We start from the raw sequence: 14,585 nt of genomic DNA on the forward strand, positions 1-14,585 counted from the left end.
CCACCACCCTCTTCCACCCCCCCTCACGAGCCCCCTCCTGCCACGAGAGAGTCGTCGAAGGTGTTCCATTATATAGCTGGCTTTATCCCCTCCCCCTTCCTCCCCCCCCCAGAGCCCACTTCTGCCACCAGTGGGCCCCCGGATACGAGGGAAGACAGAGAAGGGTGTCCACCCTGTTGGAATATTGGGGTGTAAATCACCAATATTCTTACTACTGCCACTGGCTTCGGTAAAGAAGACAGCAAACAATCGTAGGTGCTAATCTACGTTTATTCAGAGAGTGTGTGTTCAGCCATCACTCTCCAGTTCAGAAGAAAGTGAAAGTAGAAAGAGAACAAAGAACATCACATGACAGGAGATCAGGTTACAGCTTGAGCTCCTGTGTGGGAAAGTTACAGCAATCACATAAAGTAAACATTCATCCACATGCAGCATCTGTGCCATGCAGAGGATTTATGCTAACATCTCCCCTGAATCCTGAAATGGAAAAAGATGCAAATGTGAGAGCATCATTAAGAGAAGTGAACAAACAGTTGTCATAAACAAAGTAGGACTTTCCTGCTGTGGAACTCTCTGAGACTGGATTGACCAGCTTTGGCTTCCAGGGGACCAGAGCAGTTGCTCTGTTAACAGAAACAGTGTTGCGTTTGACAACCTGTTGTTGTGGCTTAGCCTGTGTGACTGTTGCCTGTTTTGGAGTTCTAAGCACAGCTAAATTTGCAATTGCTGTGTTGGCAAACTCCTGAGAATACCTCTTGGGTCCTCTTCTAATCCTCTCAGACCTGCGTGAGAGGTGCAAATCCTGTTTACTGAGATTCTCCCCTTCAGGACTTTTGGGAGAACTCTTACCAATGGTAAACAGTGGATCTAGTGCTTCAAGCACTTTTTCATCATCCGATGAAGGTCTGTTAAAAACAGCATGAGTTCCTTTGTGTATGACTGTCTCCCCTGTGTCAGAGCTACTCGGGGTAGAGCCTTCAGCAAAGGAATCATTATCACTACCACTTGTGTCAGTGTAGGAATCATCAAAATCATTGGCACCTATGGGAAATTCATCAAGAACATATGTTTCTTGTGGCGTAGGAGTGTGTTCTACCTCTTGAGTAAGAATCACCTCATTGGAAGAAGACAACATAACTCTGTATTGACCTTCCTCAAAACCCAATAGAATGCCTTGGACTGGCTTGCCCTCAAGCGAAGCCACCCACATTTTGGTTCCAAAAACCCTAGTGTTGCTCACATCAGGCTTATGTTGGAACAGAATCTCATAAGGAGAACGCTTCTGTCCTTTAGGAACCTGTCTGAGCCACTGGTAAAGGAAAAATGAGATGCTTTCAGCCCACAGTTGTTCAGACAATCCTGAACTCAGCAGTTGCGCCTGCATGCCTGCTTCTAACTCAGTGTTAACCTTAACACATAAGCCTTTGTCCCAAGCTGCCTGGGTTTTGGCAAACTTGTGGTGAATGCCTTTGTCATCAAAAAAAGCTTGAAACTCCTGTGAAGTAAAAAGAGGAATGTCATTGGTCAATAAACATTCAATTTTACAACCATGTTTCAGTTCAACCTTAGCATGAAATTCAGAAAATTTCACAATAGCCTGCTGAGGCTTTTGCAGAGGATAAAACCACGTATACTTAGATAAGTGGTCAGTTATCAAAAGATAATATTTGGCCTTGCCAAGGGACTTCGGCATAGGACCAAAAACATGAGCAGAAACGATCTGGAAACAACGTGTTAGACCTTTCTTGCTTGGTTGCTTCTTTGCCACCTTAGGCTCCTCTGGACCTGTTAAACAATCATCAACAACATTAAAACATGCATCACTTTTATCATAAGATAATCTGAAAAGGTTATCTTTGTCTCTTTGTCCCGTCAAAAGAACTTCTCCATCTTTAGAAATCACACAGGTGCCCCTGTGAAAACACAGCTCAAACCCCTTCTCATCAATTTGAGAAACACTGAAAAGGTTTTGCTTCAGCTCTGGAACAAGATACACATTACTGATACTCAAATTTAGAGATTTCAGAAAAATAGTTCCTTTTCCAATGGATTTCAACGAATTGCCATCTGCCTGTGACACGATGGAGTCCAGCTTCTCGAAAGTCTGGAACAGTCTCTTGTCGTTCACTAGATGGTGCGAAGATCCCGAATCTATGATCAGATAAGACCCGTCATCTTCTTGGTCATCAAGCTGAGTGAGCATTACAAGCATTTTGCGTGCTGTAGGGCCCTTGTTGCTGCTGCCGCCGCTGCTGCTGCCACTACCGCCGCTGCCTCGCCCCTTAGGCCCAGAAGCCTGTTGTTGACTTCCTGAGTCCTTCTGGGGTCGTCTGCATGTTTTGGCTGTGTGCCCAGGAATATTGCATAACTGGCATCTGACCACAGTTTTAAGGGCTTGTGCAGTCTCTGCAGATGCACCAGGTGAGGGTGAGTAGCGCTCCCCGTTGGCCTCCGCCTGTGCGCGGGTCCTGTCCTCCTCATTAAGCAATGAAGCATAAATTCCTGCTGCAGTCATTTGCTGAGGGTCTTGAGCCCCCAGCTGGGCTGCAATAGCATTATAGGACTTGGGAAGGCTATTTAGCACTGTAAAGCAATAAATGTCGTCATCCAAATTGACGTTTCTGTCAACTAGCTCCTGGCGTAGTTGACGCATCTGATGCAAATGGGCTCTCAGGTCTCCTCCCTCCTTCAGACGCAAATTAATTAATCTCTGAAAGTATAACATTGTTGATCCGGCGCGCAACCTAAGGTGCTCGTCCCGAAGATGAGTCCAAACATCATAAGCATGGTCGAAGTTCCGAATATGAACCAGCTGTGATGGGTCCAAATGCAGAACTATTGTTGCCCTTGCCTGTGCGTTACGGTTCAACCACCTGTGGCCTGGCAAAACGGGCGGTGCGTTCTGAATCAACTCAATAAGTCCTTGCCGGATAAGAACACATTCCATTTTAACACTCCACGTTGCGTAATTTGAGTCATTTAACAAAGGACACAAACTCTTGGGTGTTTGATCTGAATCCCCGGCTTTAGCCATCTTGCTACTGTAAGCGTGCTGCTAGCTTCTGACTTCAAAGTACAAAGAAGCTGCAAATTAGGCTTTCGGCAGGCATCTGCAATTAAGCTGCCGCTTTAGAGGTTTTATTGCCGCTATAAATCAGTCCCGGTTACTCACTGCTCCATTGATAAGGAACGCAGACGTCCGTGCACTTCCTCCCCTGGAACGCAGGAACCGGTGACTCCCAAGCAGGCGAAATTCCTCAGGATCAGCTGCTGCAGATTGAGGCCTGTTTACGTGCCTGTTTTCACGCTTTTCAGAGGTCGGTGGATCGAAACCCCTACTCTGCTACCACTGTTGGAATATTGGGGTGTAAATCACCAATATTCTTACTACTGCCACTGGCTTCGGTAAAGAAGACAGCAAACAATCGTAGGTGCTAATCTACGTTTATTCAGAGAGTGTGTGTTCAGCCATCACTCTCCAGTTCAGAAGAAAGTGAAAGTAGAAAGAGAACAAAGAACATCACATGACAGGAGATCAGGTTACAGCTTGAGCTCCTGTGTGGGAAAGTTACAGCAATCACATAAAGTAAACATTCATCCACATGCAGCATCTGTGCCATGCAGAGGATTTATGCTAACTATCTTTCCTTACAAAAAAAGAGAGAACCCCCCCACAAGAAAAAAAGAAATAACTCCCTCCCCCCACAAAAAATGAAAAAAGATTAAAAAAGAAAAAGAAAAAAAGAAAAAGAAAAGCTAAAAATAACTATTCCTTTCTTTCTTTTTTAACATTGTTATTATTATGGGCTTCCCCTACCTCCCCCTTTACAGATTTTCATTTCAACTCATTTAAACAGTTTTCTTATCATATTCCCCATTCTAATTGCCATAATTTCTAATTGCCATGATTCTAATTGCCATAATTTCCTTCCCAATATCCTCCATATTTTTCAAATCCTTTTTAACATTCCCAATTTTAAATTTTTACAATGATCCTACATTTTCCCCCCTCCCTCCCCCAATCTCGGCCATTCCCTTCCAGTCCAGTAAGCTCCAAAGTCAACAGTCCAGTTTTCAGTCCTTTTTTAGCCATCCTAAATAAAAAACATATTCATTCCTCCTTCATCCCACCCCCTTTCTAACCTGCTTCCAAATTCAAACCACTCTGTGTCCCCCCCCAAAAAAATTCTCTTCTTCTTTGTTCTCTATTTTTCTTGTGGGTTTTCTGTTCCTCCGATAATTCTTGTTTTTTCCCCCTCCATCAGAGGTATTCCTGATCTCATGTTGGTCTTCATCATCTTGCTGTCCCTGTGACCCATCCTCATTTTCTTCTCTTTCAATTATATCATAACTCAGTTCATATGTCTTTTTATCATCTTGCTCCCTTTCTTTGGGCAAATCCTCTTTCTGTGGATCTTGCATCCTTTCTTTAGGTAAATCCTGTGCTTTGGGCAAGACCTCGGTTGAATCTTGATTTATTTCCTCCAATTGTTGCTGAGCCTTATACATCCCAATTCTCATTTGCCACAAGAGTCTTAGCACTTTGTCCTTGAACGCAGGTGCGTAATCTTTTGTTGACATTTTCCTGGCTTGTCAAGGGGAGAGCCAGGCTTGGGAACCAGGGGATGGTTACAAATTGCAACTATTCCATGTAACATCAACTGGGTACTGTATATCCATTTCATATATTGTATCCTCCACTTTAAAATTGTTTCAAGCAGACACAGTCACAAATTAGAAATCAGTTCTTTGTTTCCATTCGTTATCACCTTCAACTCACTGTTCTGATCGGGCTGCCGATTTCAGGGCAGGGAGAAGCTTTCCCTTCTTGAATTAATTTTTGTTGCAGGGGTTCTCTCAGTGTTAGCAATTCTCCCCCTTTGCCCTTCCTCTGGGGGAGATTCTTTAAGATGTCCTTTGGGAAAGTTCAAATAATATATTTTCTTGATACCGGCAAAGGGCTCTTATTTTTATTAACTGTTTCTTAAGTTAATCAGTAGGAGGAGATGGCTTCTGTTTTTTCGATCTCTCTCCCATTCTCCAAATTATAGTCCAATAAAATAAAATTTACAATCTTTACTCATGGAGTCCAGCTTTCAGAATCAAAGACTTTGGAGGAATCTGCCGCTCACCACCACCGGCACGAAGCTTCACTTCGCTAGGGCAATACTGACGTTCAAAATGGCCCCCGCGACTGCAACCCTTCTCGCTCCGGGGCTCTTATTAGGGCTCACCGGAGAGTCAGGGAATTGCCAAAAATGGGGCACAGCTGAACACTTAATTCCCAGATCGCTCTATCTGGGACTCTTTTGGGGCGCTGCGGCGCTTTCGCAGCCCTCCCCCCCCCAAGCAAAGCCGGGTTGTCTTGGAGCCCAAGACAAACCCCGCCGGACGGCTCGGGCGACAAACTGGAAGCCTTTAAAAAAGGCACTTTAAAGACAAGCAGGAGGCCTGCGCGGGGCAGCAGGAGGCTGGCTGAGCGGCGGCAAGGGCCCGATCCAGCCATAGGGCCGGATCGACAGGTAGCACGGTCGGTGGGAGGCCGGCAGTAGTGGTGGCAAGGGCCTGATCCAGCCCTATGGCAGGTAGCACGGCCAGCGGGAGGCCGGCGGCGATGGTGAAGGTCCGATCCCACGAGGAGCAGAAGGCTGGCCTTGCAGCGGCGGCGCCGGCCGCGGGGCAGTGATTGCCCGATCCCCCGAGGCCAGCAGATGGCCGGCCCTTACAGCGGCGGAGGCGGCGTGGAGAGCGCGATTGCGCGCACCGCAGTGCTGGCCACCAATCGCGGGCCCAATCCCCCGAGGCCAGCCCTTGCAGCGGCGGAGGCGGCGAGGAGAGTGTGATTGCGTGCGCTGCAGCAGCAGCAGCGACCAATCGCAGGCCCGATCTGCTGAGGCCGGCCCTTGCAGCGTCAGAGGCGGTGGGGAGAGCGCGATCACGGGCTCGATCCCCGCCTATGCAGCGGCAGCGGGGAGAGCGTGATCACGCGCTCAGCAGCAGTAGTGGCCGCCCGTGGCAGCGTAAGTTGAAGAAATTCGTAAGCGCGGGGTCATTTCCCCCTTTCGTAAGTAGAAAAATTCATATGTAGAGTCGTTTGGAAGTCGAGGTACCACTGTACATGTCTCAGGAAGGTTACACAACACAATAATAATACAAAAACACAAAACACTACATTTCAAAAGAGCATTAGATGCCAATCATCCAAAGGTCTGGTTAAAAAGGTGCTGATTTGCCTGGCTCCTAAAGCTGTACAATGGTTTTTCCGACATTAGTATGGATTCTTTTATGGGAAGTGAGATAAGAGCTCCGACTGAAGCTCTTTCCACATTCAAGGCACTGATAGGGTTTCTCCCCTGTATGACTTCTTTGATGGCATGTGAGATCTGCGCACCAACGGAAGCTCTTTCCACATTCCACACACTGATAGGGTTTCTCCCCTGTATGACTTCTTTGATGGCAAGAGAGATTGGAGCTCTGAGTGAAGCTCTTTCCACATTCAAAGCAATGATAGGGTTTCTTCCCTGTATGAATTATTTGATGGGAAGTGAGAGAGGAGTTCTTACTGAAGCTCTTTCCACATTCCACACATTGATAGGGTTTCTCCCCTGTATGAATTCTTTGATGGGAAGAGAGATTGGAGCTCTGAGTGAAGCTCTTTCCACATTCAAAGCAATGATAGGGTTTCTTCCCTGTATGAATTATTTGATGGGAAGTGAGAGAGGAGTTCTTACTGAAGCTCTTTCCACATTCCACACACTGATAGGGTTTCTCCCCTGTATGAATTCTTTGATGGCAAGTGAGTTGGGAGCTCTGACTGAAGCTCTTTCCACATGCCACACACTGATAGGGTTTCTCCCCTGTATGAATTCTTTGATGGGAAGAGAGATTCGAGCTCTGACTGAAGCTCTTTCCACATTCAAAGCAATGATAGGGTTTCTTCCCTGTATGAATTATTTGATGGGAAGTGAGATAGGAGCTCCGACTGAAGCTCTTTCCACATTCCACACACTTATAGGGTTTCTCCCCTGTATGAATTCTTTGATGGCAAGAGAGACTGGAGCTCTGACTGAAGCTCTTTCCACATTCAAAGCAATGATAGGGCTTCTTCCCTGTATGAATTATTTGATGGGAAGTGAGAGAGGAGTTCTTACTGAAGCTCTTTCCACATTCCACACATTGATAGGGTTTCTCCCCTGTATGAATTCTTTGATGGGAAGTGAGAGAGGAGCTCCGACTGAAGCTCTTTCCACATTCCACACACTGATAGGGTTTCTCCCCTGTATGAATTCTTTGATGGCAAGTGAGATGGGACCTCTCAGTGAAGCTCTTTCCACATTCCACACATTGATAGGGTTTCTCCCCTGTATGAATTCTTTGATGGGTAGTGAGATGGGAGTTCTTACTGAAGCTCTTTCCACATTCCACGCACTGATGGGGTTTCTCCCCTGTATGAATTCTTTGATGGGAAGTAAGAGAGGAATTCTGACTGAAGCTCTTTCCACATTCCACACACTGATAGAGTTCCTTTCCAATGAGAGTTTCTTGATGGGAAGTGGAATGGGAGCTCTGACTGCAGCTTTCTCTACACTCCAAATTTTTACGTGGCTTCTCCTCTCTGAGGATTTTGTCATGGTCTCCTTTGTTCTCGATTTCCAATTCATCATCACAATCTGCAATGGAAACAAAAAGGGATTAGAGCCTCAGGAACAAGTGGAGAAGGAGTTGGGTGTGTGTTCATTACCAGTGTTGTCATTAAACAACATATTTATTATTAGATTCTGATGAGTTGTTGAATATTGCTTTGTTTGATGTACAGTAGTGGTCAAAATTGTGGAAGACCTTCGGGGAAAATGTGTATTTCGGAGGTTTGATGTTTCATAACACCAGTTATTTGAGAGAAATATCATAAAATTATATATTTTTACATTGCCACCAAATGTGGATGTATGAGCCTACCTCTTCGTGTCACCTCCAACAGATTTTATCACTCCCTTTATATATTTTAGCCAACTTCAACAGGGTCAAATGCCATCTATATTGCATCTTCAAAATGTTCTCCTTTAGGTCATAATTTGGGGTGAATCTTATATCTTTTATCCACAACTTTTCCCACTTTTCCACCATTATTATTTTCCCCAAATCTTGGCCCCATCTTATCATTTACAATTCCTTCTGTCTTTTCTGCTAACAATTTATAAGTTGACCACCTCTCTTCCAGATTTTTTATTTTTACAGCTACTATTTCCAGCGGGGAAATCCACCACGGGTTTTTTGGCTCCAATATCCTTTTATACTTTCCCCAAATTTTTAAGAGTGATTTTCTTATGATAGTATTATTAAATTTACTATATTCCTTCAATTTTTTCCTCCATTTAGTATTTGTGCCATCCGAAGGCCAGACCCACACCCTCCAAATCTAGTACATCTGCATTTTTAGTTCCACCCATTCTTTTTACCACATCAGTCCGGCTGCATTATGATAGAGTTCTAAATTCGGCAGGTTAAATCCTCCTCTTTTCTTTTATCTGTGAGCAATTTGAATCTGATTCTAAGTTTTTCCCCACTCCAAATAATTGGAGAAAAGATATATATAGAACTGAGAAAAATGTTGAAATATTCTTTTAAAAAAGTCCTAGAGATACTCTTGTTGAATATGTTGGAAGAAGAAATTAAGGGAAAAGATAAATGTTTAGTAATGTATGTGACTACATCCGCCAGGCTCCTCATTGCAAAAAGGTAGAAAAGTGATGAGATTCCAAAATTAGAGGATTGGCAAATAAAATAGATCAGTTACCAAAATTTGGCAAGGAAAATAGGGGGAAAGTAAGGGGATATCAGAGCAGAAAATTGACAAGGATTGGGGGAAAATTAATGAATATAAGAAAAAATTGGTGAAAAAAAGCCAACTCTTAGCAGACAGATGAAGGGCTCAAGAAAAGATAGAAATCCTTAGAATAAAGAACAGAAAAGGTATACAAAAACTTTGAAAACTGAAACAAAATGGAGAACAGGTTGGAAGTCACAAAGGGGGGGTGAATAGGTGGTTGGGAATCTTTTTTATGTTTTTGTTTTCTTAATAAATATGTGTGTAAGACTTTTTTCCTTTTTCCTTTTTAATGTTTTGAATAATCATTGTATCGGGTATCTTTTTTGGATGTTTTTAAATATTTTGAATAATTATTGTATTATGGAAATTATAATAAAAATATTATATTAAAAAAAGAAAAGAATGCAATTGAAGAAAGTTTCTATCAAACATTATAGCCAAATAACCAGAAAAAGGAAGCACAACTTGCTTTGGTTGACTTTTGTCAGTGTGTTATGTGATTGCTACCAAGTTGGTGGGTTTTTTGTGTTGTTTCATTTAGTGAGGTTGTGAAACATTATAAAATTATAGAAATGGTACAAAGAGTTGACTGGACAATGAGAAAGCAGTGTAAAATGGTAAAATAGTACTATTAAATGAACAAGGCTACAGATATGAAGATATTATGAAGATTTATTTAGTGAGGTTGTAGAATATAATAAAATTATACAAATATTTAATAGATAATTGCATTTTAATGTTATGTTGGAAGCTGCCTAGAGTGGATGGGGAAACTCAGCCAGATGGGCGGGGTATAAATAATAAATTATTATTATAAAATTATTATTATAGAAATGGCACAAAAAGTTGATTGTTCAACAAGAAAGCGATGTAAAATAGTGCTTTAGCTGAGATTCAGCTGAGATTGGGAGAAACTTAATCAAAGCTGGCCTTTCTATATTTTTGAAAAGGTATAAGGAGACTCAGTCACTACAAAATCAGACTGGTAAAGGCAGGAAAAGGTGCACAAAGGTGATTGAAGTATGGAGAGACTGTTATTATGATTTTCATGTTTATAAATGTGTTGGAAGCCGCCCAGAGTGGCTGGGGCAACCCAGCCAGAACCCAGCCAGATGGGCAGAGTATTAATAATAATAATAATAATTATTATTATTATTATTATTATTATTATTATTATTACAGTGGTACCTCGATTTAACAACAGTCCTGTTCTGGAAAAGATTAAGTTTGTAAACCGAGGTACCACTGTATTACTATTACTATCATCATCATCATCATCATCACTGCTACTACTACCTGAGATTCAATAAGCCTAGCTCTTCTCTGGGATGAATTTTGTTTGGCCCAGTCATGGCATCCCCTCCATCTCCAATGTCAGTCGTCTCTTTGGTCAACCCAAGACTGACAGGAGCAAAAACAAAAACAGAAAACCTGAAGCTACTTATCTTTCCTAACTATTCTTAACTTGACAATTAAGATGGCCTGGGCAGTTCAGACCAGTCCAATTGTGGTAGAAAAAGGAATAATTTGAGGAAGATTGTTCAAAAAAGCCCTGTAATTTACTGTTTATCGTGGGGTTGTTAGGTTCCCAGGTGTTATAAGGGACGCTGTTGAGCTCTGTGAAAATATATGAGGTTGGTCCCATAGAGGCTTTTTTTTTTTTAATTTCCAGGCAGATATGACGATCCCACTGGGAGTCTTACCAAGAGAGGCCACAATCCCACAATTCTCCTCCATGACCTCCTTATGCAGAGCTCTCTGGTCAGGATCCAGTAACGCCCACTCTTTGTCCGTGAAACGAACAGCAACATCTTCAAAGCACACTGGACCCTAAAAGAAAAAGGGAAATGTCCTCCTCTGAGACAGCATCAATATGATCTGCTACACAATGCTCTGTTGTTTCCTTCCTGTTAATTGTGGTGTTCTTTCAATAGGATTGTTTTACTGCACATTTTAATTATGCTTATTTTTTTCTGCGTTTTAATTATGGGTATTAGTCTTTGTGCAAATAGGTGGCACTATACCTTGTGTTTTTCAAGTCATTCTGCCTTTGCAAGCATTCCACTTTGCCTGACCGAAGGATCTACTTTCTCCTCTCCTCGTGAGCTGTTCTGGGGAGGTTCCCTCTCAATGCCATAGAGTCAAATTCAAGGGGTTCATGGGGGCATGGAGAGGGGGAGGCAAAGAATCCTGCAAAGATTCCATGGAGGGCGTCTCTTGGCTCTCAGAGACAAGCAGGGAGGGTGGCTTCTGGCAAAAGGAGAGGGAGCCCCCGGTGGCTCCTCCTTATCCTGACTCACCTCTGCCTCTCGATCTCCCTCCTCCCACTCGCCTCCTTCCTCTTCTGCCTCTGATTCTGGACTGCATTCTGCCACAGAGTCTCCCAGCTCACTAAGCCCTGTTAGCCCTTCAGCTTCTGACACCTCCTCTTCCCAGGCTTCCCCCTCTGACCACAAGTCCTTCTTCTACCTCCACTTCTTGGGCTCTGAGCCATCTTCTCTTCCTGGTTCCCCAGCTGCATCCTCCCACCATTCCTCTGTGCCCAACCAGTCCATGACATTGCTCCAGCCCTCGGCCTCTGTCCCCACAAGGCAGCTTCCGCTGACCTGATCTGGTTCCACAGCCGCTGCTTCCCTTCTGCCCCCATGAAAAGACGGATCAGGAGGTCTTGCCGGCATCATTCTGTCACCTGCAAGAGAAAAAAGGTAATCAGGACGACAGGAGGGCGTGCTTTTCTCACAGGTGAAACAGGGCATCTCTAACTACAGATGGGCCTTTGAGAAAGCCTAACCTGCTGAGAGCATTTGGACGTTTGTGCCCATTTCATATGTTTGTTGTGCAAAAATACATCTCCCCTCCTCTGGATCCTTGTTCCCAACTGTCTTCCCCCAAAACAAGGCGAAAAGAACCCTCAGATGAGTTGGAAAACCAACAGAATGGGACCAAACAGAGAAAAACCACCTTCCTCCTTAGCCAGTGGCCTCTCTCTGGTGTCCAACGGAGGCCTCTCTGCCTCACAGGAATCCAGGTCCATTTCTGCAAAATGATCCTTTCCCTGAAAAAGAAACAAGGATTCAAAACAGAGAATGGGAAGAAATATTAGAAAGAGAATGACAAAGACTTGAAGGGTGTGAGATCTCATTCCATGGGTGCTTTCCAAATAAAAGGCTGGACCATCAGTAGACCATTATGGGATGTTCTCTGTCCTCTTTGGAGCCCCTTGGGAGTATCCAGAGGAAAGTCTCCCTCACCTGCTTTCTCTCCTCTGCCTGACTCAGGAGGAAACCTTCAGCCAGGGCCACCGCCTGGGAACTGGTCTCTGCTCCGCATTCCCTCACCCAGCTCTCCATCTCCGGGGGAAGGACAGCCAGGAACTGCTCCAAGATCACCAGGTCCAGCATCTCAGCTTTCGTGTGCCTTTCTGGCTTCAGCCACTGGTGGCAAAAGTGGTAGAGTCGGCTGCAAACCTCTCGGGGTCCTTTGGCCTCCTGGCAGCAGAACTGCCTCAACTGTTGGCTCTGCACCTCTGAGCGGAGGGTGTCCTCCTCACCCAGGGTATTCTGCACTGGGTTTTCCCATAATCCCCCACTGCTCCCAGATTGGATGGCATGTCTGCTTCCTGTTCGAGGGCCAGCTGAGTCCCGCTCATCCATCTGTGCTTTCAGGAAGCCTCTGAGAGATCAGAAGGAACCCTTTTAGTCTTCTGCCAAGTTCTATCTGTTGTAATGAAAAGCTCTAGGATTTCCTACAAAGGAAATAAAGTGTTGTTACAGAATTTGTAGGACGGGGAGGGGGGGGGAATAGATTCCTGAGCAAGCAAGGATGAGTCTTGCTGGGAACCAGGGCTGGACTGCACCACATCCCAGACCATGAGCTCTCTTTTTGAAAAGAAAGAGGAGGAGGAGGGAGAGGATAAGAAATAAGTCTCTAGCCTTCTAGCAATGCAAAATGTGGAGGCAACTGAAGGGGTTTCTGTGAGATTAATCAACCTGGTTTCTGCTGCCTTCCACTAAATGCATGAAGTCAGAACTTACTAACAAGGGAATCATTTGTATCTTGTGAAAAATGGATGCTTGGCTCTAGTGGGGGTCCTCAGGAGTTGCTCCCCAGCCCCACCCCCACTCCCCTGCTTCTGTCTCCTTTTCTTGCACTTGGACTCTCTGCCGCTCTCAAGACAGACTCCTGGGGTGGGGTCCCTTTTTCTTTGCTCTGAGGGCCAGGTATGTATCTGGCCAACCCCCTGAGGGCCAAAGACATCTCCCTTTAAAATTAGGCAGCAATTTTTTTATAATAGTAATAATTCAGTAACTTAACATACACACACAGCCATTGATGCCAAGGTCCCTGGAGGCTCAGTGAGTAGCAGCGCCCATTTCCGGCTTGTTTTCCAGCAACAATCCCTTTGGGACAGAGAGGATGTGGTCCTGGGATGCCATGCTCTGGGTGCAAGGGGATTGCTGCAGTGGCCTCCGTGTGGAGCTGCCCTTGGAGACGACTGGGAAACTGGTTTGCAATGCAGCAGCCAGACTATGGGCTGGGATCCCTCTCTTTATTCCTGGCCTTTCTCTCCCACCTTTCCTTCCTTCCTCCACGTGGTTTTTGTTCCCCCCCCCCTGCATGAGCAGATCAGCCCCCCCCCAAGGCATCCTCCCCTGCTGCAGCCCTGGGACCCCCCACCGTCTCCCCACTGCACCCTCTTGGGGGGGGGGAGAGAAGAGACTCACCAGATCCCAGGAGGGAGGAGACAGCGATGCAGCCCTTGCAGGAGAGACACCAAAGCGGGGAAAGGACTGGGGAGGGAGGGGCCTTGGCTCTGGAGGACTTGGACCCCTCTTGCTTCCTGTCCTCTCTAGGAAGGCAGCTCAGTTCCCTTTAACCCTTGGAATGCCGCGTCCACCCAGCTTCGCCCTCTCTCGCTTGGCAGATCCTCTGCTTTTTATTATTTTTCATGGATTTTATACCCAGATATCCTTTGGGGGGTGAGGCTCTTGGTTGGACTCTGAGCATCTCCCTCTGTTGGCCGGAAACCAGAGGAACAGCTTGCAGGGAAAAGGAACCTCCTCCTCGAATTCAGGAGCGGAGAGAGAGGAGGGGATACAAGGGTCATCTAGTCCAACCCCCAGCAGTGCAGGAATCTCAGCTAAAGCATCCTCCCCTACAACAAACACTCTGTGAGGTGAGTGGGGCTGAGAGAAGTGTCACTAGCCCAAGCTCACCCAGCAGCTGCATGTGGAGGAGCGGAAATGCAAATTTCCTCCCCCAGATTACTAGTCTACCGCTCTTAACCACTACACCACAATGGCTCTGTTGTGTCGTGGCTTAAGAAGTCCAGATATGCATCTTCAATAGAACAGTTTTTTATTTAGGGCAAAACAGGACTGACTCTGAGGGCAGGAAGGCTACATTTATAGGGACAGGGAGCTAGCTAGAAAGGGATACATTTTGGAGGGAACAATATCAGGCAATCCCAGTGCTGCCTTTTGGAGGAAACCAATAAGACAGAGGATCCAAATACAGCAGCTTAAATGAACCAATAGTAGCTGTACCTTCTGGAACCAAAAGGCAGTTACTTAACCCTAAAGCACATACAGACAATAGTACTGCAGATATAAAATCCTTTTACTCAATACACAACAGCTCTTAGAGACTTCCTGTGAAAATCTGGGTCAGGAATGCTGTTCCTAGAATGGAGGCATGTGCAACAGGTCAATCGCGATCTACTGGTCGATGCACAACTCTGGTCACTGCTCCCTGAGAA

The 14,585-nt window shown here is 45.2% G+C and overlaps 1 protein-coding gene across 2 annotated transcripts; it reads right to left on the reverse strand.

The window, feature by feature from the left end:
- Positions 1-252: 252 nt before the first annotated feature.
- LOC132592031 (uncharacterized) lies at positions 253-13,643 on the reverse strand. 2 transcript variants are annotated; one of them, XM_060273960.2, is made up of 6 exons: positions 13,552-13,643; positions 12,079-12,572; positions 11,789-11,882; positions 11,434-11,516; positions 10,531-10,657; positions 253-7,670 (listed from the first exon to the last, which is right to left on the reverse strand). In XM_060273960.2, the coding sequence occupies exons 2-6, from the start codon at positions 12,478-12,480 to the stop codon at positions 6,241-6,243; spliced, it is 2,136 nt and encodes a 711-aa protein (XP_060129943.2). In that variant the 5' UTR covers positions 12,481-12,572; positions 13,552-13,643; the 3' UTR covers positions 253-6,240. The 2 variants fall into 2 exon arrangements, with proteins under 2 accessions (XP_060129943.2, XP_088524983.1); XM_088668857.1 differs by lacking the exons at positions 12,079-12,572; positions 13,552-13,643 and having other exon boundaries at positions 11,619-11,999.
- Between the last annotated feature and the right edge of the window lie 942 nt (positions 13,644-14,585).

Source organism: Zootoca vivipara, chromosome 4, assembly GCF_965207765.1.
Source record: "Zootoca vivipara chromosome 4, rZooViv2.hap1.1, whole genome shotgun sequence".
NCBI classification, from domain to species: domain Eukaryota; kingdom Metazoa; phylum Chordata; class Lepidosauria; order Squamata; family Lacertidae; genus Zootoca; species Zootoca vivipara.

Excerpts from the sequence above, each read along its gene's own strand:
- LOC132592031 (XM_060273960.2), bottom strand. The coding sequence starts at position 12,480 with ATGGATGAGCGGGACTCAGCTGGCCCTCGAACAGGAAGCAGACATGCC. Across the intron at positions 11,517-11,788 it reads GCCACTGGCTAAGGAGGAAG|GTGACAGAATGATGCCGGCA; the intron begins GTGGTTTTTCTC and ends TTTCTCTTGCAG. Across the intron at positions 7,671-10,530 it reads TGGGATTGTGGCCTCTCTTG|ATTGTGATGATGAATTGGAA; the intron begins GTAAGACTCCCA and ends TTTCCATTGCAG.